The following is a 27741-nucleotide window of genomic DNA, read 5'->3' as shown; positions in this document are numbered from 1 at the left end:
TTACACACCCTCACATTGTACTCGTCCTCTGAGACCTTAGTTCATTTCCAGAAAATAAATCAGAATATTTTAGATGAATTCTGAGAACGTTCTCATCCTTCATAGGCAGCAATGGTCTCTTATAAATATAATTTAATTATATATATTTAAAGTCCAGAACAGGAATCAATAACTTTTTTTTTTTAATTTATTTTTAATTTTGCAGTATAACAAACAACACAATTGACAAAAAGAATATTCAGCATTAAGTGTAGCATCAGAGTATACAAATATAGGAACATGTACATCAACAAATCCAGTTTATGTTACTAGATAAAACAGAAATCAAATAACAGCTTGTGAATGGTCAGTATGATAACAATGGATATTATACAGGCTCAGGTCAAAGGGTTCATAAAGAGTCAATAAAGATTTTCCAGGTTTTTAAAAATATGTGTGTTTTGTTTTTTAAGCTATTTGTTAAATATTCCAAATGCAGCGTGTCATTTATAATATTTTTAAATAATTCAAATGTTGGAGGGAGTTCCTGTTTCCAGTTTAACAGAATACATTTCCTAGCTACATAAGATATTAGACCTATCCTTTTGGTAAAAAAAGGGTCTGATACCTCATTCAAGTCCACCCCAAAAAGATATATTAAAGGAGTCTTGAGATATTTCTTTCCCAGGATCATCATAGAAAACTCATGTACTGAATCCCAAAACTCATTTAGTTTTTTACAGCTCCAAAAAATATGCATAATGGTGCCCTTATGTTTCTTACATCGGTTACATAAAGACGAAGCACCGGGATATATCCTACTAAGGCGAACTGGGGTCAAATATATTCTTTGTATAAATTTGTAATTTTGTTCAATTATTTTGTTACTTGAAAATAATAACTTTTTTTTTAAAACAATCCATGAGGTTGAAGTGGTTCAACTATTATCATACAAAGCACCAAAACCACTAAAAAACTATGACTAAATAAATAAACTATGACTAATACAGATGACTCTGTTCACATAGATCTTGTCTTCCATGACGTGTCGTCAGGGAGCACGTTTACCATGTGCAGTTCAATGTATTGGCATTAGAGTCAGCAGCACAACACACAAGCATCATATTTCTTAGAGTAAACTCACACCATGATCTGATATGGAAGACATTGGTGAACAAAGTTGTTTTTATAGCTTTTTTTTTTTTTTTTTTTGGCACACAAAAGTATTCTTGATTATGATAATATATATGATTCCAGGTGAACCACTGAAGCCACATGGAATGTTTTGTGTTTTTTTTTCTGGACAGTACTGTGTATGAAGGATAAGAAAGCTATTATACTGTTATATGAAAAAGATATTTAATTTAAAATGCCTTAATTTGTGCTCCAAAGATGAACAAAGGCCTCAGGTGATTGGAACAACATGGGGGTGAGCAAATAAACTTTAGTGAACTAACTCTTTAATTATCAACTAATTAAGCTTAGATAAAACTAAACTCCAAAAAAAAAAAACCTATAACATTTAAATTGACAATTTTTTTAACTTGAAGATAATATGAAAGTAAATGAAGGTAATATAACATAAAATATATACATATTTAAAATTTGAAAATAACAAAGATAACTATATAGTAATGTTACATTTTCTTTGCTATTTTCATTCATATATTAGCAGCATATGAAACTTTCCTCCACCATAAAAATTGTGTGAACCTCCTGGTGTGACTTGATTGACAACTGTCAGCGCAGCAAGCAAAACTGTGAATGGCACTTGAAATGATATTAAAATATCCTATATCTACTGTAGAGCAAAACTATTCCGCCAAACCCCATGACAGAAAATCATTTTCATATCAAAAAGTCTGAAAAATCTTTTGACAGCTTGTCAAATAGTGCCCTGAAAGAGCTATAAAAACCCCAATGGTTTAAATGCAAAGCCATTGAAAAGCTTGCAATCTGTGGCATTTTTACTCACCAAGACTTCATTCGATAGAAATACAATCACCGGCCACTTTATTAGGTGCAATTGTCCAACTGCTCGTTAACCTAAATTTGCAATCAGCCAATTCACATGGCAGCAGATCAATGCACTTAGGCATGTAGACATGGTCAAGACGATCTGCTGCAGTTTAAACAGAGCATCAGAATGGGGAAGAGAGGATTTTTTAGTGACTCTGGACGTGAGATGATTGTTGGTGCTTGCTTGTTGGATTAAAACTGCTGATCTAGTGGAATTTTCAAACACAACCATCCCAAGGGTTTGAGGTCAAACCTTGAGGAGGATAGGCTACAGCAGCAGAAGACCACAGCAGGTGCCACTCCTGTCAGCTAAGAACAGAAAACTGAGGCTACAATTCACATAGTCTCACCAAAATTGGACAATAGAAGATTAGAGAAATGTTGCCTGGTCTGATGAGTCTTGATTTTTGCTGCTACATTCAGATGGTAAGGTAAGAATTTGGCTTCAACAACATGAAAGCATGGATCCAGCCTTCCTTGCATCAACAGTTCAGGCTGGTGGTGGTGGTGGTGGGGTAAAGGTGTGGGGGATATTTTCTTGGCACACTTTGGGCCCATTAGTGCCAATTAAGCATTATGTCAACACCACAGCCTACCTGAGTATTGTTGCTCACCATGTCCATCACTTTATGATCCCAGTGTACCCATCTTCTGACGGCTACTTCCAGCAGGATAACGCGCCATGTCATAAAATGCGAATCATCTCAGACTGGTTTCATGAACATGACAATGAGTTCACTGTACTCAAATGACCTCCACAGTCACCAGATCTTAATCCAATAGAGCACCTTTGGAATGTGGTTGAATGGTAGATTCGCATCATGGATGTGCAGCCAACAAACCTACAGAAACTGTGTGATGCTATCATGACAATATGGACTAAAATCTCTGAGGAATATTTCCAATACCTTGGTAAATCTATGCCACCAAGAATTAAGGCAGTTCTGAAGGCAAAAGGGGTCCAACCTGGCACGAGTATAGTGTACCTAATAAATTGGCCAGTGAGTGTACAAGTAAAAACAGCTATACTGCAAAATACAACTTGTTCTGGAACAATCTATGCTTATCATTTTCGCTTAAATGCTTCATTGCTGAATATTATCCTACTGACCTCAAACTTTTAAATGGTAATGTGCATGTATGTAAGCATGTATGTATATACTATTACACTGATACTTTACCATGTATATACTGTTTCTTGGAAATCTGCAGTGGCAGCTTAGGAAGAGCTTGGAAATTCTGCAGGAGGAGGAAAGAACCAGTTACTGTTCGTTTGAAAGCGTCTGATTCAGTCACACTGAAAAGCACAGCACAGCGCCTCTCGCTTTCAATACCACAACACAAAGATGCGGGTTAAATTTAGACTTGGCTTTGACAAATATTTAGAAATCACGGCTCTTATAAAATGCCAAATGGGGCCGCTGTGCTAGAACGCAGCAGTGCCGGTCAAATCAGCAAATGAATGAGATCTGTCTCTTACTGGGATTTTAAATTAATTTTACACAATCTCAGAGAAGGATTGCTGAATATATGCCTTGCCCTTGATCTGTCTACTGAGGAATAAAAGCCACTAATGAGACAAGGAAAATAAAGTATTAATCTAGTAAAGTCAAGACAGCTTTTTGAATATGAGATCAAATCTGTTTGACAGAGTCTCTGGATCTGAATCTGATCTCTGGCCTCATGTTATTAAGCAGGCATTTACACTAGTACTTTTTAAAATGTATAGGTTTTGCTATGATTCAACATGATTACACATATTTGACCTATGAACACTGCTTTAATTTGGAATTACTGGCTTTCTGTTTCAGACTGATAGAAATCCAGACTTCTGAAACCTAAGGCTTGGCTTTTGCTCCATGACTAGTCTTCTGGACTATTGCATATCATTCCCTGATTCGTCAAGCCTCTCTCTCTCTCATATAAGCATCATGATACTGGTAGACATTTAATACAAAAACAAACTAGTATAAAAACAACTTAAAGCAAGTGGGTGGCATGAGTAGTCAGTAGTAAAACCATCATTAGTTCTTTTTTTCCTCTAGAGGACAGAACCACATTCATCTTTAAAGAACAAGTCAAGCTCAAAAAAAGAGTTCTAATATCAGCAACAAAGAGAAACGATGGCACGCACAAATGTGTGTGAAACAGAGTCTACAGGTACACAGTTTGCTTCTGTTGTCTGAATGAGAGGAGAGCGCTGGTAGGAAGGTCAGTTATTCCCTCCTCTCAGTGCTTCATGACAGTTGTAAATCTGCAAGCGGCAAGAGAGAAGGGAGAAATATAGCTTCAAGGCCAGTCGCACACTCCAATCTTTCTTATACACTCATACAATCGCAAAAGTGGTTCCCTCTGAGTAAAACCATGCAGCATTACGTGTCCTGAATTTAAAGCAATCTGATGACTGAAAGATACTCTCTTCATCAAACATCAGTAGTAATCGAGTTTTCTTTAACATGAAATGTGAACATGATGCTAGATCTGTCCTGTTATTGACTGCTCTTTGTCTACATTTGTATTAGAACGGCAGTATTCGTGATCTGATCCCATCTTATGATCAGCAGTTTCAGCATGTGTGTGTGTGTAGGAACGATATGAGCTGATCTCGGGTTATTGTGTGCAGTAAATCTGTTGTCTGGGGGTGATAGATGCTGGTAGTCTGGGAGAGAGGAAGAGCTTTTAATAGCAGCTGAGGCTCTCTGCTATTGTTTGAGTAGCTCTATTGATCGACAGTAATATAATACAGAAGAAGAGAGTCTCTGCCTGAGAGAGAGAGGGTGAGAGAGATTGCTGCTTTTATACGATTACTATTATTATTATTATAAATAATTATTACAACACAGTTGCCTGGAATACTTGCATCCTAGCAACAATAAAATGATTTCAAGTCAATTTAGTGTTTAGATTGCTTAATTATCAACATGAATTTTATTTATTTTTATAATCTATTATTAGGTGTCATTTCTTATTTATTAGTCTGAACAAATACAGTCTGCTCACACAGATGCTGAAACAAGGGATAGTTCACCCAAACATTTTTATTCTGCTATCATTTACTCACCCTTGACTTGTTCCAAACTATTTTTGTTTTATTTAAAACAAAAAGAAGATATTTTGAAGAATGTTACAATCCTGTAAGCTTTGACATGGTTTCAAAACTCAAAATGGTTTGGAACAAGTCAAGAGTGAGTAACAGACAGCAGCATTTTTAATTTCGGGTGAACTATCCCTTTAAGATACATCGATTGGATGCATAAAGATGGGACGCCAGAAAGAAACAGAGGACGAGTAAAATATGATGTAGTTGGAGGAATACGCAGAGGGAGGAGCACAGTGCTATTGATTGGAGGATCAGGCAGGACTCAGCACTTCACTCCGACTCTAATCCGGCTTAATCTGGACAAGAAAATGCTGCTCACCATGCTTTTCTCACACAAACACACACAAGGGCACATTACCACTTATACCCACACACTGGCATTGAACACACACTCTTCAAAAGTCTAGCCTAGAAAGCAATCTCCCTTTACTTTCAGTAAACCTCTTCTTTCTCTCACTCTCTCTCTCGGTCCAGTCCTTTCACTCCTTTGAACACATTCTTCATTCTTATGGCAGGTGATTTTGTTAAGCTAGTGGAATTCAGACTGAAAGCACACATCACTGCACATCCGCAGCTCTACTGATCAATTATTCAATAGAGAGGGAGGGAGAGAAGGCAAAAAGAAGTGAAAAACAGGAAAAGGAGAGGGGAGGGAGCTAAATGTAGAGGAACAAAACTGTGTCCGTGTGTGTGTGTGGGGGGGGTAGAGTTCAGTACAATCTGTAACTTCAAACAGCAAAATTCATGAGTGCGCAACCACAATCATGATGAAATTAAATTGATAATTCATACAAATTGAAATGTAGAATTTCTGTATTGCTTCTAGCATTTCCTTTACATTGTGATTTCCAACTGAACACTGTGCTTATCAGTTGTTATGGAACAGGCAGATAGCAGCTCTTAGCTGATATCTAACGAGAGAGAAAGAGAGTTGAGCAATCCAGAACTGTTAATGCATGTTTAATAAATTTAACATACATTAAACATAACAATAACTTCAATAACATCATTTTATTGTAATATCTTTTTACTCAAGCCAGTCCTAAAACATATAAAACATTTAGGGAAACTCCTCTCTGAACTTTAATAATAAATCTAAATAAAACATTGCCCACCTCCCAACAATCCCACCTCCAATCGCAATGACTTCTGGGACTTCTAGACCGAGATTGGTGCTCAAGTCTGCATCGGTGCATCCTTGATATTAAGAACGCACAAGGGAAGTTTCATGCATGCTCTGTTCTTGCGGTCTTGAGTATTGGAACTAAACTTTGGCAGCTGATGATGACGTTACACGAGAACACGAGGACGGTAGACCGCTGAAGAACTCATATTAAGAAACAGCCTACATCTCTCGGCTGGCCAGGGAACACCTCTGGATAGCCCAGAGGAGCTGGAGGGAATGTATGGTGAGAGGGAAGTCTGAGGTTCTCTCCCAAGAATGCTGCTTCTGCGATCTGGCCGGTGAATGAATGTCTAAGCAATCAGTAAATCAGCATAATATCATCTCAAAAACATTGCAAGAATTATATGCTTCTGTTCCAGTGAGGACTTGAAGGAACTTGTTCATGCTTTTATCACCAGCAGGGTGGATTACTGTAATGAACTCCTCACTGGCCTTCCCAAAAAGACAGTCAGACAGCTGCAGCTGCATCCACATCGCTGCTGCTAGGATTCTGACCAGAAAATCAGAGCACATCACACCTGTCCTTAGGTCTTTACGCTGGCTTCCAGTTACATTAAGAATAAAATTTAAAGTGTTATTACTTGTCTCTACATCACTTAATGGCCTAGGACCTCAATACATAACAGATATGCTGACTGAATACAAACCGATCACTCAGATCATAAGGATCAAGCAAATTAGAAATTCCAAGAGTTAATTCAAAGCAGGGTGAATCAGCCTTCAGCTACAAAAGTAAAATAAAAATAATAAAAATATATACAAAATACTATAGCTTATCTTTAGAATTCTGCGAATAGCAGTCACTCCAAATACAGTATGTTTAAGCAGGGTCCATCTCTGAGAATGTATGAGCACCGTCTTGGTTGATTCATGATCTGTCAGATCTGCCTGCTCAGCTTGACCAACGAGCATCACCGGGGGCGTGATGCTAATAGCTCTGACAGCGGGGAGATATTGTCCCAACCCTCAGAGTCAATACCCACACAAGACACAACCGGCAACCTGCAGAGTGTTACTGCAGCATACACAGCCTCAGAAGAGCAACAAACCCACCCACTGCTTCTCTCTGTTTCCAAATCACCCCCCAGCGTAGGACCTCCCTTCATTTAAACCTTCATCTCTCCCGTCTCACGCACACACATAGAGAGTGCTGGCACTGCAGGAGCGATGCCAGGGTGACAGAAGGCTGGTCTCCACCCTGCAGGCCTTTCCCCTCTTGAACATATGCTGCACCAGTATTAACACACACATACAGTGACAGTCAATAAAACATGTGATCTCTCGCTATCTCAGACATTTGTGTTGTTTACGCCACGCTCATACTCCCTCTATATTTATTCCGCCTTTGTTTAGATCAATTTTACATCCATCCTCAGTTTTTATTCATTACAACTCAGTCCTTACTGCAGTCAGTGACTTTGAATTATAGTACAACACTGAGTCCAGTAACAGTGTGGGATTTGGGTGACAATGTTGGCATCACTCTGGTTACAAAGACAGATGACATGGCAAAAAATGCATGCAGCTTGGGTCAGCTCCTTCTGTTACTGCTGACACACACGCACACGCATACACACAATCAATACACATCACTCACAGAGACACCGCCCTCCAGTTCTCAGCAGCTGTTGAGTCAGTTCCGCTTTAATTATAAACGCAGGAGGGAAAGTGTGTAAGCATCACATAGGGGAAGGCCTGAATTTATGTATGTTGAATGTGCATGGAAATTTGTAACTGTCTCTAAATGTGTTTGCCGACAGGAAGTAACCGTCTCACACTTCGTCCTGGATGCAACGCTCAAAACGGTCATTTCCCAAAGGACAGATGATTGTTTTAAATGTTAAATGTTGCAATGCGCTTTAAAACTGTCAGTGATAAAAACAAGGCACTATTTTTGTTGAAAATATTATTTTTTCAGGAGAAACACAACAGGAATCTCTGATGAAATTACAAAAAGAATAATATTTGGAGTATCCGAAGAATTTTTGAGACTTACATGGTTACAACAACAGTTTATTTCATATGGGTTGATCTCTGCCAAGAAACTCATCCATTTGTTTTGGAAGAAACTCTAAAATTATGGCTGGCAGAGTTAACGGGTACATTACATCTGGAAAAAATCAGGTATACCCTAATAGACAACATTTTGTTATTTGAAAAAAAATTGCTCCCCTTTTATTTCCTTTCAACAAACTTTAATATGTTTACTATACCTTTAGTGCCTACTTTAACATTGGATAGCAGTGCTGGGTGGTTGGTTAGGGTGGTTTGATTATTATTTTTATTATAATTTTTTTTTGAATGTCTAATTGTTTAATGTAAGTTTTATGTTTGTATTTTAAAATAAAGTGTATCTACAAGTTAATGTCTCCTAAAATTTCTAATAATAAAATATTTCATTCATTTTCTTTTCAGCTTAGTCCCTTTATTAATCAGGGGTCGCCACAGCAGAATGAATCACCAACGTATCCAGCATGTTTACGCAGCGGATGCTCTTTCAGCCGCAACCCATAGGAAACATAATAAAATATTTAAACCATGAAATTACAAGAACAGCAATTCAACAATAAAAATGTCCCTAAATGAAATCATTTAATACATCCTCACTGCCAAAGGGGAGACAAAATGAATAATTAACTTGATAAAAGAATTGCATTAATAAAAAGTGCATGTGCAAAGACAATTCAAGGTAAAAGTGTTATTCGTTTATTTTAATTCATTTATTATGCCTGTTGTTGTATTAAATAATTATAATAAATAAAAATAATTATTCCACAGTTTTAGCTAAAAAGCTAATTAAATGTTTACCAAGAGAAAATTTAATTGCTCTGTACAGCAAATTGTTTTCTTGCTTAGAGGTTTGTCTTGTTTCTAGTAGAAATATCTAAACATTCTTAAATCAAGAAGCATTTTGTAGACAAGTAAAAAAGTCTCATGTTTTTAGAATCAAGTCAAAATTAAGTGGGGTTTACCTTAAAACAACTTGGGGTAAGAAAAATAAACTTGTTTCAAATCAAAATCATGATTATTTTACTTACCCCACTATCAGATTATTTATTAATTGCATTTTTATTTGTTGTTTTAAAGAAAAAACTTAAGTATGACTTCTACCTTTGAAAAGAACAAAAACAAAACAAAACTTTGTGCTTGTCTAAAAAATCCTTTTTGATTTAAATTTTTTTAGATGTCTAATTTAAAAAACAAGACAAAAATCATTGCAGTGTGTGGCAGTCCAGCATTAACATAAATGTTCTGGTGGTGTCTTAAATTACAAGATTTTGGGGAAAATATATTTGAATGTTTTTCTAAAGCTCTCCAAAAAAATCTGGAACTATGTCCACTTATAGCTGTTCTTGGGATATTTCATAACTTGTTTAATAAACATGAAAGGCAAGCCATGGTATTTAATTTTGAGAATGTGGACAACTGAATCTGTCCCTAAATTTGGTATAGAGATCTTGTAAACATGTTTGCTTCGGAGAGGTTGAGAAGTATCAATAATGATAAATTGGAGATATTTGATAAAACATGGGGACAGATATTAGAACACCTCAATGCATTGGAAGAAATGCAAGCATAACTAGTGACCCCTGTCAATAACATAGTAATTAAAGGTTGAGTGTAATTGATATTCACCATTCATATTCTCATGTTTTTAATACGTGCCAAAACTACTATTTGACATTAAAACTATAGTCTTCATTTTTCTGGTAATATAAGAACAATGTTACTTTATATTTATAATTACTTTTATTTATGCAGTACTTGACCTGCTAAATTATATTTTGCCCTCTGTTTTCTGTTGTTCTTTCATAGGTTAGTGTTTTATGAATTATATTTTATATGTATTATTATTGTATTGTATCGTTTTTTCCTCTAAATTTTTTTTGTAGTTTTGTTATAGTTTTATAAACTGCAAAAAAATAAATAAATAAATAAAAATAAAAATCTAACTTTTTTAAAAAAATGTTCTCACTTCAGATTAATATTTAACATAACGTCACAAAACAAAGTTGGTTACATCAACATATGATGTGCAAATGAGCATGTTAAAGATGCTTTTATCCTCAGTGACTTAAATGAATAAAAGATACAAACATATTCCAGCTCATTCCAATGCAGCAATAACAGAGAGGTTGTACTAAAACAAGCTCAGGAAAGAACAGACTAAAGCAAAGATGAAAGTGAGAGACGATGAAGCAAGAGAAAGAATAGACGTCTTAGTGGCTCTGCTGGGAATTCAGCTGTTGGCACTGTAAGCTTATCTACAGAGGAAGACAGTTTGAACATAATAATTCTCAGTGAATGCTCAGGGCTGCTGCCATCTGCTGGAGACTTTACACCGCTGAAACCACCTCATCTTTACCGCAGTACACACCAACGCCCACAAAGAAGATCATTATTACGCACAGGGGTGCTGAATGCCCATTACTGACACAACAGGGGGTTGAAGCTGAAAGAAGAAATGTGGACTCAGAGTCTGTGTATGTATGCATGCACTTGCGGTTGAAAAGTGAGGTGAAGCGGTAACAGCGGGCCATTAATGGCTGGAAAATCTGTTACATTGATTCTGAGGTTAAAGAGATTCGAACGATTAATTAATTGAGCAATGTTAGCATGGATCACTAAGGAGACCCTCGAATACATTCAAAGTGTGAAAACAATTTACTATTTAAGGTTTTAGAGGGTCATAATCTACAGGGGATTTGTCAGAGCAACACCATTTTGCATCAGTCACAGTGAAATTACCCCCTACTGTACTGTGTTTCTGCAGTTTCCTTGGCAACAAACCCTTCAATCACCCAGGCATTGGGCGAGATCCCACAGTGGCACCCTGTCGGCATGACAACAGCAAAATATGCTGCCTCTGCTGTTTCTGAAACTGAGTAGGAAATACAGTAGAGTTCTCCAGCACACATACACTGTACAATATACTGCTACTGTGCAAACTGGCCTTATAGTGTATGTGTGTGAATGAGTGTGTATGGATGTTTCCTAGTACTGGATTGCAGCTGGAAGGTGTTAAGAAAAAGGAATAACAAAGGAATTTTTAAATATATTTGTCTTTTTTTCTATTCATTAAACAATTGTATTTCTATTGCTTAAAGGGGATGTATTAACTGAACTTCTCGAGTGGGATATGTTTAGCATACTAATGAAGCATTTTTGCAGACGAAGCTAGTCTAAAATTAACTTGAGCTTTGCAGCGAAACTTCCCGTGAGTACAGAATTTGCAGTTGAGAAGTCTTGTGCTTTTTAATGTTGTGCAGAGCATCCGTAGCAAAAGAGGACGTATGTATGGGTGCGGCCAATAAAGGACTGGAAAATGATTGACGAGTGACGAATTTCACTAAATTCCAACTTTTAATATCAGCTGCCTATATAAGTCAGGAGAAGAAAACTGGGCGCACCTCCTAAAAGTAACTTTTGCATTGCATTGAAGAAGATAGAATTCTGTGAATCAAATTATTCATGTGTCAAATAAATTGCTAATATGTTAAACCTTGAAGAAAAAACTTTCCTGACTTTTTTTATTAAACATGCATGGAATTGATTAAATATTCTGACAAAGGGCATTTGCTGAGTAAAACATGCTGGATAAGTCAACCCCTGACTAATAAAGAGGCTGAGGGGAAAAGAATGAATGAATGAACTACAGTGGAAATGTTCCACTTGTAGTAAACTCTAAACAATTAATGACTTTGAAACACCAGAGACAGTGACTAAACTATCTTCAATGTCTTTACACAACTGAGCTCATCAGTCTTTGGGACATTACTAGAATATAACTATTCCTCCCTGTGGCCCTGTTTTAGAAAAACTGCAGCAAAGTCAGTTGATAATGTTTTGAGGCACAGATGTTTCTAAAGCCTACAAGACAGTAAGATGTCTCCGATGATCCTTCTCTTTCATTAGCACATTGCTGCCGCATGCCCTTTCCTTTCACTGCTGGCACTCATCTGCTACTTTTGCGCTGTGTGGCAAAAGCTTAATAAACACAGAAACAGAGCCCCGTGCATAAAAACAAATAACGGCGGCAGTTGTTGTTTTAGAGCTCATCAAAGCAGGCACTGTGAAAATAATAACATCGACGTACATCTCATTGACTTTTAATGGGCTACTTTAGCTTGTAGAGGCTGGTTTACTGGGTGCTGTTTTTGTTTCAGCTTGATGCTCAGTGAATATGCACTTGTTTGTAGTGGATAAACAGAATACGTGCTTTGTTAGGGCAGTCATTCAGGCTTTGTTGAGGATTCCCTTTTGCATGCTCGCTGAGAAAACATAAATGTGGAAAGATAAACAGATGGATAGGTGTTTAAGCAAAAGGTACACAGACATGCATAAACAATACATGTGATGCATGACCCGTTTATCCTTCTCTGAGAAGTGACTAATCAAATACATTATATAGACGGAGATCTGGCTGCAGATTTCAGAGTGTGAAATTCCCCATTCGCAGGGGACCTTCAGATCTGTCAAAATAATAAATTCAACAAACGTAATATTTGTGAAAGAAATTGCATATTTGAGTTGTTTGAGTATTCCAAAGCAGGACTGTACAATATATCGTTTCAGCATCGATATCACAATGTGCACATCCACAATAGCCAAATCACAATATCTGCAATGCTGAGTCGGAATCAAAGTTGACCAGGAGCTACAAAACACATGTTATTTGTAGAGTCACTGCTATGTTTAACCATAATAGAATGAAAGTTTATAAATTATTTTAATGTGTTTTTAAGGTCAACGACTGTGAGAATTTCAAGAGTTTAAAGGGTATCTATGATGATAATCATTTTTTGGGAGCTGTTTGGTCAGAACTGTGTGCAGGTACTGTGTGTTCACAGTCATATTAGGGTGATATAAAGACAATAAGTCTCTTTTTAAATTTTTTGATGTAAAAATACAATCTAAATGTCTCTCATTTTAAGGCTCAACGCAACGTAGGAAGGCGGTTTCCCCGCTCACCGAATGGATTGACAGCCACGTATTGACATGTCTTTGAAGTATAACTATTACGAAGTATTATACTAATTATAAGTGTAACATATAATCATATCAACAAGACAGGACTTGGGCAAAGCAACCATGTTTAAAACATCTGTTAAGCTCACTGTGATCATCAGTCATCATCAAATGTGATCAAGAATGAGTTTTACAAGTTTAAAATGTTTCTAAAACACTGCATGTTTGTAATGAATTACAGCGATTATAAAAGAAGTCGTTTCAATTCCGGTTTGTGGACGTTAAATCAGGTTTATTTTGTACATTAACACAACTGATATCCATATAGCAGTGGATATTAACGTGCATCCTGTCACATTTGCCGTGCAAAAACAATACACAGTTAAATGTGCGCATTGTGCGTGTCGGCTATGTGTATGTATTCTTACTGTTACTTAAAGTTCTTACTGTAGTATTTCTCACAAACGTTACGTGAGATTTGCTTTCTTTATGTCTGTCACTGTGCTGTTTATCTGACGCAAACGAGGCAAGGATTGAGGCACACTCCGACTAGCATTAAAGGCACAGGCCACAAAAACAGCTACTTTGTGTTAAGAGCTGAAAATCCTACATTCCAACATTCTTAAAGTTATAATAAATAATCTGATGGGTGTTTTGAGCTGAAACTTTACAGAGACATTCTGGAGACACAAAAGACTGATCTTAAATTTTGAAAAAAGGGTAAAACTGGTGCCCTTTAAAACATTTGGGCAGAATAAATTATAATTTTTATGAGGTGTAACAAAGATAAATTGCATTTTTTTTTGCATAATTTTTACAAAAAGAAAAAATGTTTTGTCTAGTCCAAATGTCTAAATTTCAAAGCAAAAAGAAGATTGGTTTACTAACCCCATTGACAGAAATACTTGTTTTAAGGAACAGCTCTTATTCCTAACACTTATTCCTTATGAAGGTAAAAACAAACCAATATTTTTACTTGATCTAATATTTTTTAATATTTGAACTACAAATGAGACAAAGCATTTTCTTTGCATTTCTATACCTGAATACTGGTTAGACTCCCCAGAACAGACTGTCAAATAGTCATTCAAACCATCTGGTGAAACTATATTCATTTCACAAAATATACAGTATCAAAGAAAAATTAAATAAATTGCAATATAAAATTTGTTCATTTTCATGCAGTGCTATTCCAAAGGTTGAATATTACACAAATTAAGATACTTAGAAAAAATGGCAGCCATTGACATACAAAGATCATATAGAAATCAGCAGCTACCAGCTTTAGACTTTCTTCAAATAATATAAAATAATTATAATAAAAATAATAAAAGGCAGAAAACGGTCAAACTATTTGCTCTAAAAATAAGTGTGCTAATGACTATATATAAAAAGGAGAATAATATAATAGAAATTTGCAACATCAAGCAGCAAAACAAGCTGTTGTTAACGTCTAAAAAATATCAATGGAAGTGAATAGAAATGGAAGTCTCGAGTAAAAAAGATTTCAGTGGCTGCGTCCGTTCATACAGTATGTGAAGGTCAATAGTGTTCAACAGAAGAAAGAAACTCATAACAGTGAGTAAAAAAATTGGTGAACTAACCAACACAAATGAAATTTAAATATCAGTATATCTATGATTACACTGGAGTATATAAAACTATAAACAAAGATGAAAGGCAGGACTTTTTCCATCAATGTGATTGTTACACTCAACATTGGAGGCAGATCCTCTGAACGTGACTTTCATTTATATGAGATGAACAAGACTGAATGACTGGAAAAGTCATACAATTTCAATAAGATGCTTATAGAAAACTTTTAGAATGAAAGATTTTTAAGGCTGATTTTTTTTTTTCTATTAGAGAGTGAGTTCATCTCAGTTTAAAGGCCAAAGCTCATGGCTTGGTAGCCAATGAACTTATTCAGACAGAACGCTTATCAAACAAAGACACTGAATTCAGTTAACCTAGCTTGATGGCAAGTGTTGATGAAATGTTGACAGAGCACTTCAGAAAGATCTCCCTGATGCATAATGCAGTCAGTGCAGAGAGATGACAGTATTGTGCTGAGTACAGAATATTCTCAAGTCTCAAGTGTGCATGTGTACTTGCTCAACCTACATTGTGAGAACCAAATGTCCTCACAAAGGCAATAAATCACAAATATTTTGACACTGTGGGTTCATTAGTTAGAAAAAAATCTATTAATAGAAAATAAATGTATAAATCCTACTAAATAATGTTTTTTTTTTTTTAAATGTAAATTGAGGGTTGTTTTGGGCTAGGTTTAGAGGATTGATTGCGGTTTAAAAAAATATTCTGCCTATGGATATGTATGCTAAAGAGATGAAAACTAGTACACAGTGTTTGTGTGTGAGGACTGGAGTGGGATGAAACATAACACAGTGCTACAAATTGTAAACAAATTTACAAAAAAATAAATAAATAAATATGTTTTGTCCATCAAACTTATTTTAGAAATCTCAACAAAACATTTATATAAGCTAATGCCTATGATGCCTAAATATGATTCTTTTCCATTTCAATGAATATAAAGACAAATTGTAGCAAGATAACACTGGCTCGAAAAGGCAAATGACAGTTCTATCAACTGGTCAGACAGCAGGGGCCATCCTTATTGTTGAGACCCAAGATAACAAGTGCATATTATCATCACACATACACACTCGTACAATCTGTGTGAACAGCTGACAGGATTCTGACACTCTCTCTTTCTCTAACACACAAATGCAATCTTGTCTGCTCTGCTTGTCATAGTAAGATCTAATTAATCAGCTCACACACACATTGTGAGTCACTCACCCTGCAGCAGCATTATTATACAAAGCTCTGTGATGCTTTGGTGCAGCCAAACTTCAAATGACTAGAGGAAAGCCATGCATCACTGATGAAACACCCACTATAACACTGACTCATCGGATGGAAACCGAAAGCTCTTAACATACGGAGACTATTTGTTTCTCGCGTTTATTTGATTTGGTCTAATTGTACTTCAGAAACACCTTGAGACGGCTGTAGTAAACAATGAATAATGCAGATGAATCCCAGGACCAGTTGTCTAATATGTGGATAGAAGACTTTGGATAGTATTAAAAACTGATGACAAACTACATTAAAAACTGAGGAGAACGACGAGAAGATGAAAATTTGAATAAGATGAAGAGAAAGAAGTCTGTCCTCATTCTGTTATTCCTGGCTGTGATTGTCAAGGGTGTCTGTGTATGTCTCTCAAAGGATAAGTAATGTCTGGTCTTCTGTTCAAGAATACTTGGGGGATTCTGATCCAACTGCGGCTTGTTTTTATTCTAAGGCTGAAAAAGCTTTGCCTTAAGCAAATGCGTATTAAAGCTGAAAGAAAATTGCTGCCAGCCAGCTTCATTTGTGTCTAGGCAGATTTGTGGCTGGGTGTGTTTAAAGACAAAGGACGAGTGAGAACAAAGTGAAAGCCAAGAAAAAAAGTGTGTGTGTGTGTGTGTGTGTGTTACCGAAAGATATCAGTACAAGGCAGTCGCCTCCTCTGCACCAAAACTGAAACAGCATTCAGATTTCTCTAACATTTAAGAGACAAACCATATTACACAAAACATTGAAAATGGCTTTCAAAATTCAAAATCGAAATACATAAAATTCAGAAGTTGTGAAAATTAGGCATGGTAGAAAATAGGGATGCTCTAATCAAGATTTTTGCAGCGGATACCGAGGAACAATTCCTTGTCATGATGATTGGCCGATACCGAGTACAGATTCTAATGCTTCAAGCTTTATAATGTATTAAGTACATTTTACCACAAAATATGCACCTAAAGAGAAGATCTCGTCTTCATTGAGAATAAATGAAGCATGTTGCATATAATACCTTAAACACATCTCTTAAAACCATTAAGGTGTGAATAATTCATTCATTAATTTTAATTCAGCTTAGTCCCTCATTTATCAGGGGTCTCCACAGTGGAATGAACCGCCACAGAAAAAAAATAGAACACAGATATAAAAATTGGTAAGAAATATTACAAAATGCAATTGGGAAACACTGCAAATGATGAAAGAAGAATTCAACATGTCTCAATCAAGAAAAAGTTTGGAGCACATATTTGATTCACAAGTTAAAAAGCACACCTATAAATCCAATAAGCTTTTTACTAAAAGGAAATATTCCTATAAACTACTGTTTGTTGCAATAAGTATATTAAAAGAAGCTATATTTTTAAATATTCATGTTCAAAAAAGTCATTTTTAAGTTTATCTAATAAATTCCAGTCAGCTTTTAGTGAACTTGCAATATTGTCAAAAACACAGAACTTTCTGTGATCGATTCATGAGATCGGGGAGATTGGCGAGTACCGATTGAGTCATGAAATATGATTATCGGCCGATACCGATCTTTGGCTGATCGATCGTAGCATCCCTAGGAGAAAATATTAGATTGCACAACCTACTGATTGAAGACAAGTTTGTTGGTCCATAACTCTCCCAGGTTCACTCACAAATATTAAATGAATTACATTTAAGGTCTACATGTATACTAGTTTATTGATTAGTTGATAAGATTTGCATAGTAGCAAACAGCATAACCAATTATATTATGAAATATTATTACAATTTAAGTTTCTTTAATTTAAGATATTTTCTTATTCTTGAGTAAGCCAAGCTAAATTGTCTTCATAGTCACATGACCCTTCAGAAATCAGTCTAATATGCTGATTTGGTAAACAAGAAGCACTTCATATTATTAATCTTAAATCAGTTGTGCTATGTAAAATTTTAGCAAATGTCAAGATCCTTTTTTGAGGATTATTTTAAAGCTTAAAAGAACAAATGTCTTTAAATATCTACAAATGCCAGTTCTGAAATATTTAATTCATTCTTGCTGAGTAAAAGTTATTTTTTGAATCGTACTGAGCCAAGCTTTTGAATGGTTACGAACAAACAAATATAAAAAAACACAAAGAAAAAAAGTAATCCTGAAAGTTAAATATAAATAAAAGACTGAAATCGTTTTTTAAAAGTTGTTAAAAATTAAATGCAAAAAACACAAATACAGAATCTTTAAAATATAAATTATATATATAATACATGTATCATTTGAATATAGCCAAAACCAGCTATGAATAAATTAGAATCCAGTCCTTCTTAAATCCAAATTGTCAGAAAGCTTCCGACTTGCTTAGGAAGGATTTTGAAGGGGAAAAAAGTCATGAAAAGTATAAAAGGCAAAAGCATGAAGGCATGCGTTCTTGTTTAATGACATCATATAAAACTAATCTCAACCGCTAAAACAGAAAAACAGAAGTATTAAAAATTTGAATGAAACAGAAAAGGAGATTTTCAGCTTTAATTTCACAGCATGCTCAGTATGATTCAACATCATGTCAAGTGCTTCTCTCTCAGGATGCTCTTAATCTCCCCTAGACTGCAATTAAAGGCTGATGATTTTTCTCAATTAGTCTTAGCAGCTAATAAAGCTCATTTACATGCTAGCTCACTGGAGTAAAGGGATGTTTTAAAGGTACTAGTTAAAGAATAATACTCGGATGATTAAACATGACTTGACTGAACTCCGTGTGAAGTGTTATATGTCATTTATAAACATGAGACGTGTAAGGGATTCCTTGAAGATAAAAATAACGACAACCTCAATTATTCTAAAGAAAGTAAGAAAGACTGGAATGATGGATTGAAAAATCATCTGGAGGAAGCAGATATTGTTCCCTCTGCGTGTGTCCTGCAACAGGACAAAATTATCATTTGTACAGCAAGTGCAGGCTGGACCTTGAGACAGACCTAAAGATGAGCTATCGATCGGTCACAACACTACAGAAAATGGCTCCAGATAATAGGGCAGCAAAGGTTGTGTGTCAGATCCTATTTTGTTCAAAATGTGACCCAAAATTTGATTTTATTTGCTTTGTTTTGTTTTTCATAAAGAACAGTGGGCGTGTGCTTATGTGAAAGTGTTTCTTAAAGAAAGGAAGCATCAAAAATACTTATAAGGTAAGTGAAGTACAGAAATAGGGAGGATGAATCAATAACAAGCATGCACATGATTGAGAGCTAAAAGCAAAATGAAGCAGCACTCACAGGATGTTTAGCAGATAGTCTGCCACTCACTGTACTTGTCTGATTCCACGTTGAGGAAATGAACGTCTAAGAACAGGGGAAAAAAGACAAAACTTAATAAACAATGATCATTTAGCTGTTTAACCAATCCATTTCAAAAATCAACAGTTGTTTAAAAATAAGCAAATTAAACAATTTGTTAAAGAAATAACAGAAAAAAATATTTATTAGAAATTTTAAAACAGTAAAATACTGAACAATTTAATAGATTTTGGGTAAAAACGGCTAAATTTGCGAAAAACAAAATGCAGTATGGATACAGCCTTTTCTAATATATAAACACACTGAGCAAAGTCATTATGAATCCTCTAGTGCACTGGAAAAGCCTAAAAATAGCATTGTCAAAATAATGAATCAAATAAGACACTCCTGTGCTGCCACCTAGTGTGTATGATTTGATATACAAAATTGTGCATAAGGAATGCCTTACCTTTCTTGTACAAGATAAAATGCCATCCACAAATGTAGTCTTGATTTTGTGAATCTGTCTGTATTCCAGGATGATTTTGGGGAGTGGATGCAGCTTCTGTAGTTGTAAGAGCTATATAACAATGCAAAATAAATAAATAAATAACAGATCGAAAGGCACAAAGTCTACATTGTTTTATCATCATCATAAAATGCAATTATATTCTGGTCCTGTCCACAACTATATGAATTTTAGAAAAGTATCTTCAGACTTAATTCCCAGGCTTTTGAAATGGACATTAAAATTGATGTGGAATTAGCATTGTTTGGATGTTCAGACCAGCTCTATCTTGGGCTAAACATCAACAACTCTCTTATGTTTGGCATAGTGCTGGCCAAGAGAGTGATTCTGATGGAGTGGAAATCCACGACACCTTTGAATGGTTAGCTGAAATGGTTTCTCCCCTCAAGCGGAAACATTTTTCTAGATTCAGCAAACAGATGATAATATATGATAAAATATGAGGCCTCTTCCTTAAATGTATATGCTAAAAATTTTTCTGTATTTTTTTTCTCTAATATTTTTTCTCCTTTCTTTTTAAATGTAAATCGATTTTGTTTCTTATTTAATTAGTCTGGCCGAGATTTTATTTGATGATGCTGTACAATTGCTGCATTGTTTGCAAGTCTTTTGGTGCATGTTCTAGTTGGTATGAGGTAATAACACCAGGATAATTTTGTTAACATTTACATGATGCACACTATCGGGTGTCATGTTTTTATAAACACTTCTATAAATAAAGTAAAAAAAAAAAAAAGAGATATGCATGATTTAAATGTATTAATGCGTGTATCTGACAATCTCAGAATTAGATTTTAACTATTATTATTTACTGAAAATGACAAACTGAAAGATTAGTGCAGACAAAATGTAAATATAACAATAACATTTATGTTTATGACAATTCATATTTGTCTGCACATAATATAAAGTCAATAAACGTGTGCTCACAGCGGTCTCTGATGTGGACTGCTGCTGCTTGACTGTTTTGGGAAGCTTCTTGTTCTCACAAAGTTCATGCAAACGCAGCTTCTCAAACAGGATCTATAAAGAAGACAGATTTGCAACCCACAATCACACCACAGAGGATATTATAAACCAGCAGCACAGCAAAACCTCTTTGGACATTACTGGTGTCTATAGCGCTTAAAAATGCTTTCTTGACAGCGAGTTTAAATGGACACACTGACCAGTCTGAGCTGAGCACTGCTGGACACCAAGAACTTTTGACCTGCAGCCTGGTGGGCTTCTTGCTCTAACTGCTTTAGCTTAGACTGAAAGAAAGAGAGACCTAGTTAAAAGGAGGCTGCTGCATATTCCGACAGTTTCAAAGGCAGAAGATACAGTAAGACCCCCACAGAGATTGATACAGATGAATTCATCCCTGCCTTTCTTCTAAGAGAGCTGGAGGAGGATGAGAAGGATGTACAAAAGCAGAATAATAACACAATAGGAGGCTGCACAAAGACTACCAGAGCTTATGAAACAAATATAAACAAGTACTACAGAAAACAATAAGCCTATGTGTACTCTTGAAAAGAGAGGGCAATGGTCTTTCTGAAAAAGCAGATGCTAGCTGTGGAAGATAAAGCCTTTAATATTAATCGTATACAACAGACAGGGCAGATAAGCCTGAGAAAATCACTGTTTACAGAATCTCTCTCACAGACACAGACACACACACTCTCTCTCTCTCTCTCTCTCTCTTACACCCAACATCTCTGAAGTCTTTTTCAAGGCCTCCTTGTCCACATGCATTTTATAGCTCTCCATTGCTAAGAGAAACAAAGAGAGAGAACAATGTTAATGCAGCACTTCCAAGTTATTGGCTTCATTGTAAATGCATGAACAAATCTAATTCATTAGCGCAGTGATATATGGTTCACTTCTCAAAGGATGATTCATTTAGAGAACTGAAGGATTAGCTGAACCTTGCAAATCAATAGATAAAATATTAGATACATCAAAAGAGACATTCTAGTGCCTCTCTCATATATAACATGCTTAAATATGCATGTATAAATCATGCATGACATGATCTAAAACAAGAAAGTGATTAAAATAGACATCTGTGCACACAATGATCACATTTTGTGGCAGTGAAAAAGAAATGTTTCAGGTAAAAAATTCTGATTATATTATGAAATAAATACATGAGGAAACGGCAGTATCATGAGATTCTGACGGTGAAAACATTCACTTTTTTTAATGTCTAAAATCTATTTGCTCAGACCTGCCAGAACTGGAATCATCTTTTGTTCTATGCCAGAATAGAGCTGCCATAGTCCTTGGGTCTACAGAGAGACAGAAGTTGAAACACTAAATAAACAGTTAGAAACTTAAAATATTATATAAATTTAGAAAACACTCATATGGAATTACACGAAGCTTGTTATGCAGTTCCTCCATTAGCTTGTGCAGGAGAGACAAATTTGAGATCACTTGTGTCACCTGTTAAAGCAAAAATGAGAGAGACAATGACACAGTAAAAGAGTCAATACATTAGTCAGAACCTTTTCATGGCAGAATTAAAAAATGAACTGTGTGTGACGTGACCTTGGCTTGCTCAAGCACAGGTTGCAGTGTTGTGGGCGTAAATTGATGAGTGTAGTGTTTGGAAAGCAGGGTCTGAAAGCAGGATGAGGAGTCGGCAGGATCTAACAGCCATGCTGCAATTTGAGGATCCATCACTTGACACCCCAACACTGCACAAAATCAAGAACTACAAGTCAACATTTTAAGTATTATCCACAATACTTAAAATGTGAAAAAAACCTAACAGTGACTACGTTTACATGGACATTAGTAATCAAATTAATTGCTTTAATATGATTAAGACAATACTATGATTAACGTGTTTACATGAGTTGCTTTTTGAATGTTCATGGTCCTGTTTTGTATATTATAGCACATAATTTGATTAAAGTCATTGCATCATCACAATATCCTTGATTTCTCCAAAGTTTCAAGTCATTTCAGGCGTTTCATTTTTAATTTGTCGACTTTAACTGCAGTTTGGCACTTTCACTTTTATTCAGGAACATTTCATGCATGCCCCCCATGACAAACTAGATATTGGATGCGAATATGAACTGATGGAAGAGTGTTGCTTTAATGGAATGTGATACCGCACGTCGTATGGGGAAAAAAAACTCTGCATATCACGATGCAGGTGTCTGTGGTCCGTCACTGACTTGATAGGATAGAATAGTGTCAAACAGCTATATGTGTAGACTATCCTGTCGCAAAATGCAGCAAAAATTCTACACGATGGTAATAGTTACAGGGCTCGAAATTAACTTTTTTACTTGGTAGCACTGGTGCTCCCAACTTAAAAAATTTAGGAGCACCAGAAAAAATTTAGTAGCACCAAAAAAAATTTTGTAGCACCCACCAAAAATGAATGAGCACTGCTGCAAATTGTATTTTAAGGGACTTATTGTATTTTAAAACAACATCAATTAGGACTAACAAAAACCAGAAAGAACTAACTAATGCTGAGATGACATTGATATTTGTGTGCAATAATTCCAAAATGTGTATGTCTAATAATTATAGAATATTAATGATGATGAAAATGACAATAATAGTAACAATGAATTACATTTCTCATCATCATGCTGCCTTGAATGTGCTTTAATGTAAGTTATCTGCTATAAAAAGGTACTTTATGAAAAATAAATGTATAGTTTGCATCAAACAAAAATGAAGCATTGCAGTAACAAATATTTATTTTGTACAGCTAAACAGCATATATATGCATGTCAGTTTAATAAATAATATTTCTGCTACAAAACAAACAAAAGATTATAATAAATAATTAAATTCAAGGCTGAAAGCTGCAAAACAGTCATTAGTAATCAAATAAAAAAAAATAAAATACACCTCAAGAAATAGTAGGCAAAACAAAGTAAGTAAAGTCTCACTTCTATAACTCTTTAAAAGTTTTGGTTTTAGTTTATGTCAATTTAAAAGTTCCGACTGAGCTGATTTTCATTCTTCTGTGTTTGTGGAAAAGTAGGCGAGTCAGCCGACCCAATTTATGAGCAGGTTGAGCACCGGCGCAATACTGCTGTTTGTTATGAGACGCAGTTTCAGTGGAAACTTAGTAAAGGCGAGCTTCTTTGGTGATGATATGTACAGTATTAGATTTGACTTTTAGCGGACATTTGCGCTAAACACTCGAGATTTGGGCACCTTCTCCGAAAAGTACGTACCAAAAAAATTTGAGGATTTAAGTCAAGTATTTAGAACATGTGTAAGCTGCATAAAAGTCGATAGAGCGTTATTTTAGATCACAGAACATCAAAGATTGCTTGTGGATCAATAAAACATGAATATTTTACCTATATAATGGAGTTGAAAAGATAAACAAAATAAATCAGCTTGTTTAATTAATAAACAGTAAATAAAATTTGGATTATGATGATATATAACACAAAATAACAAAATCAACTTCAGTTTTTTGATTTAATAACTTTTGAATCATACTTTTACAAACATGATCACCATTTTAATAATTCAAGAAAAACAAGGTTCACGTGTGTTACCTTGGGTCCAGCTTAGATCTCTGAAGTGTCTCAGTACTGTTCGAAGCAGGTCTTTAGCTTTAAAGCACACAAAAGTTTTTGTGCCACACATTATCTTCAGCAGCATCTCCCTGAAAACACACAAAGACACACACTGAACACTATCTACAACATCTCTAAGTAACACTGTCGTCACAGTTACATTTAAACCATTTAAAGAAAAATTAATAATGAATGTTATTCATGATAAAAGGATACAATTAGGGTTGCAAAATTCTGTCAATTTTCAAAACTGTAATCTTTCTATGGGAATTATCGGGAATAAACTGTGATTTTGCTAAATTTAAGGTTAGCCTATGACAGGGTGCTTAAATGTAATTGAAAAAATAATTATAGTTAACACAACCAGATTTAATGCAATTCTCTACACTGTATATTCCTCAAATCACATGAGCATTGCATGAACCAATATTTTCTTGAATCCTGAACACAAAATAATTTTTAAAGGTCCATCTGTCAATTTAAATTACTTAAATCTGTTTTTTTAAACCTAAACAGCAGTTGTGCTATAAGCTACTGTGCAATAAAATATACCATTGTATCAAAAAAATACACTGATTGAGCAAATGCTTGTTTTGGCAACACAACATGTCGTCTCTCTGCCGTCTGAACACTGTACACGGTAAAACTTGGACTTTTGAAAGCTATCATGCATAATCGTGAAGTTACACAATAGAGCGCGCTGATTGGTTTGAACCAGGTTTTGACCAAGTCCTACTCATGCATAAATGCAACACACTCAGAGACGTAATAAGGCACTCCCAGGTACAGACGTTCAGTTTACACACTGGAATACACGCTATCTCATGGCCATGACGCTGCTTCAAAAATTTGTTTCAAACCAGAAGTACAAATTTGCTCAAAGTAATGCAAAAACAATCAATTTTCACTTTTTAGTGAAATATGTGTCCTAATAGTGTTTTTAGCAGTGTGGGGCACATATATGACTGTCAACAGCTCAAAAAATGTGTTTTGGTGTTTCGTAACCCTTTAAGGTAGAAAGCGCACGCGCGCACGCACACGCACGCACGCACGCACGCACACACGCACACGCACACGCACACACACACACACACACACACACACACACACACACACACACTGTAAAAATACTGTCCCCCGCTCACTATTACCCTAAAAGTCACTTAAGGGGGAAATCCTCTACATTTTCCAGGTTCTGAAAAATCACAAGAACAATTAAGCCACATTTGAACCCAAACACTACATTAATTCAAGCAAGTTTGATATTGTTTGGGGAAGGGTGTGAAATTGGATCATTTTACAGCAAACATGAAGGAATTTGTTTTCTTACATTCAACACTTATGGTTGTGTGTTGCTCAGTTAAAGAATTAAAAAGTTCCACTTACAATTAATTCAGTCAAAAATGTCATTTATTTTAATATGTATTAGTTTGTGTGCATGTCAGCTTACAACCAAACTGTTTAAAGTTAAGTTTGTATATATAGTTTATACAAATTTCTCTAAATTTCTGATAAATTCCAGTAAAGATATTTCCAAAATTCCAGAGACAAAGTTCCCATAGAAATGTTCTGCCTCTTTGCAACCCTAGATTCAATAAAGAGACTAATCAAACGCCTCTCTGTTTCTTTCTTGTTTCCTGCCTAAAAAAAGACAAGCACACCTGGCATAGGCATCCTGCTTCTGTGTAAAGTCCTGTTGGGCCCAGGCTGGTGTCTGTTCTAATCTGAGGTACAGCACTCTCTCTGGTGGTCTCTCCAGTGGTTCCTCTGAATTCAATTCACTCTTTAGCAAGATCAGCAGGCCACACACTGGAGGACACAGTTTCTTTAGGAGACAATAACCAGACCAAGTCATTAATCACATATATAGCATCACTCATACAACATTTGAAGGAATTTCAGTATCCATTTAATGTCTTTGATCAATAACTGAATAAAAAAAATGTCAAAAACAGACATTGAATAATAGTGGATACATTTACCAAAATAATGAAATACTTATGAGCTAAAATAATAAAATATCAACTAGTGATTGACTACTAAAAACTTACCTGTTCTGAGTCCAATTGTGTGGTGCCGTCTTGATATACCATGGTAACAACAAATGCTTTCGCTTTTCCAGTCTCCTCTAAAATACATTCTCTCTCCTCTTGGGAGACACGGCCCGTGTCACATACCCTCGGGTCAGAAATCAAACTAAAGGCCCCTTTTAAGGTTGTTGTGGTTCCATCTTCTTTTCTATCTGTTTCTGAAAGAATATGGCTGCTTTCTTTAGAGCCTGACAGACTTGAATCTGAGGTTTTGGTCAGTTTGTTTTGTTTTTTGCCTCTTTTACTCTTAGATATTTTCTGGGGTCTGAGAAGACGGCGCTGCCTCTTGACCATAGGCTGAGGAGCTTTTCGTTGCTTTAAAAGCCGCATTGAGCCATTTACCTGGTGGAAGAGTTGTATGGGGAACCTTGGGTTTCTGAATGTCTTTTTGCACAAAGCTTTTTGAGAGGGTCCAGGTGGTTCCCATTTCCCAGCATGCTTTGAAAATGATGTCACCTCAACTGCCTGCATGTGTTAAAGAAATGCAGAAAAAGAAAGAAAAGGGCATCCGAGTTTAGCCTCACACCAATAGCTGTTATTCACATGTGAATAGAAAATATTCACAAATGCAAGCAGGAAGCATATATCAGTAACAGACAACCATTTGCTCACAATCTTCCATCTCAGAGTGTAACTGTAAGAACCAGACAAATCAGCTTAAAAAGCTTCAATAAAAAAAACACGTCCACCAGTCCTCAGGCTGTCACTAGTAAAGCTTCCTAAAGCAGTTTTCAGGTTGATGCACCCACTTTAATGACTTCAAGAACTGCAAGTCTTCATCTGGTGGTACTCACCCTCTAACCGACCTTTTTGATTCTTTACGTAACAGACATCTGCAGTAAGAGATTTCCATTATTCATTAGTAGGCGGTTTCACCTTGGAATGAGTTCAAATAAAACTACAAGCACTAAGGGTCAGAAGATTATTGCACACTAGATAATAGATCCCCAGATATTATCCAGAATTTTGTGTTGTTTATCTATTTAAGTCAGCATGCAGGTTAGAGATGCTTTATTTTTGATTGTATGCGTGTGTGTTTGTGCTCTTCATCACTATAGTGCTCTATATTTCAGAACCCTGGGGAAAGATCTTTTTTTCTATTCTTTACTAAGGGAATTTACTCATTTAAATGCAGGTTGATGCTTCTTCCTCTAAATCCCCACAACACAACACAACGTTCCTATCAGTAACACCCTGTGCTGTACACGGTGACCCTC

General features: G+C 35.7%; 1 protein-coding gene and 1 long non-coding RNA gene across 2 annotated transcripts in view; one reads left to right on the top strand and one right to left on the bottom strand.

Moving 5' to 3' along the window:
• The window catches only part of poln (polymerase (DNA directed) nu), a 63697-nt gene that overhangs the window by 25817 nt on the left and 10139 nt on the right, over window positions 1-27741 (bottom strand). Inside the window, 12 exon segments of the mRNA NM_001100026.1 lie at window positions 3180-3237; window positions 19356-19421; window positions 19825-19935; window positions 20815-20907; window positions 21054-21137; window positions 21574-21638; window positions 22097-22157; window positions 22246-22314; window positions 22420-22568; window positions 24414-24523; window positions 26096-26259; window positions 26486-26989. Of these exon segments, the coding sequence (NP_001093496.1) occupies window positions 3180-3237; window positions 19356-19421; window positions 19825-19935; window positions 20815-20907; window positions 21054-21137; window positions 21574-21638; window positions 22097-22157; window positions 22246-22314; window positions 22420-22568; window positions 24414-24523; window positions 26096-26259; window positions 26486-26989 (1534 nt within the window).
• LOC141375361 (uncharacterized) lies at window positions 7961-10201 on the top strand. The gene is made up of 3 exons (XR_015495708.1): window positions 7961-8089; window positions 8203-8408; window positions 8700-10201. It is a non-coding gene; the product is annotated as an uncharacterized LOC141375361 (long non-coding RNA).

Source organism: Danio rerio, chromosome 7, assembly GCF_052040795.2.
Source record: "Danio rerio strain M-AB ecotype USA chromosome 7, GRCz13ab, whole genome shotgun sequence".
NCBI lineage: Eukaryota > Metazoa > Chordata > Actinopteri > Cypriniformes > Danionidae > Danio > Danio rerio.
This window is presented reverse-complemented; position numbering and strand designations above follow the sequence as displayed.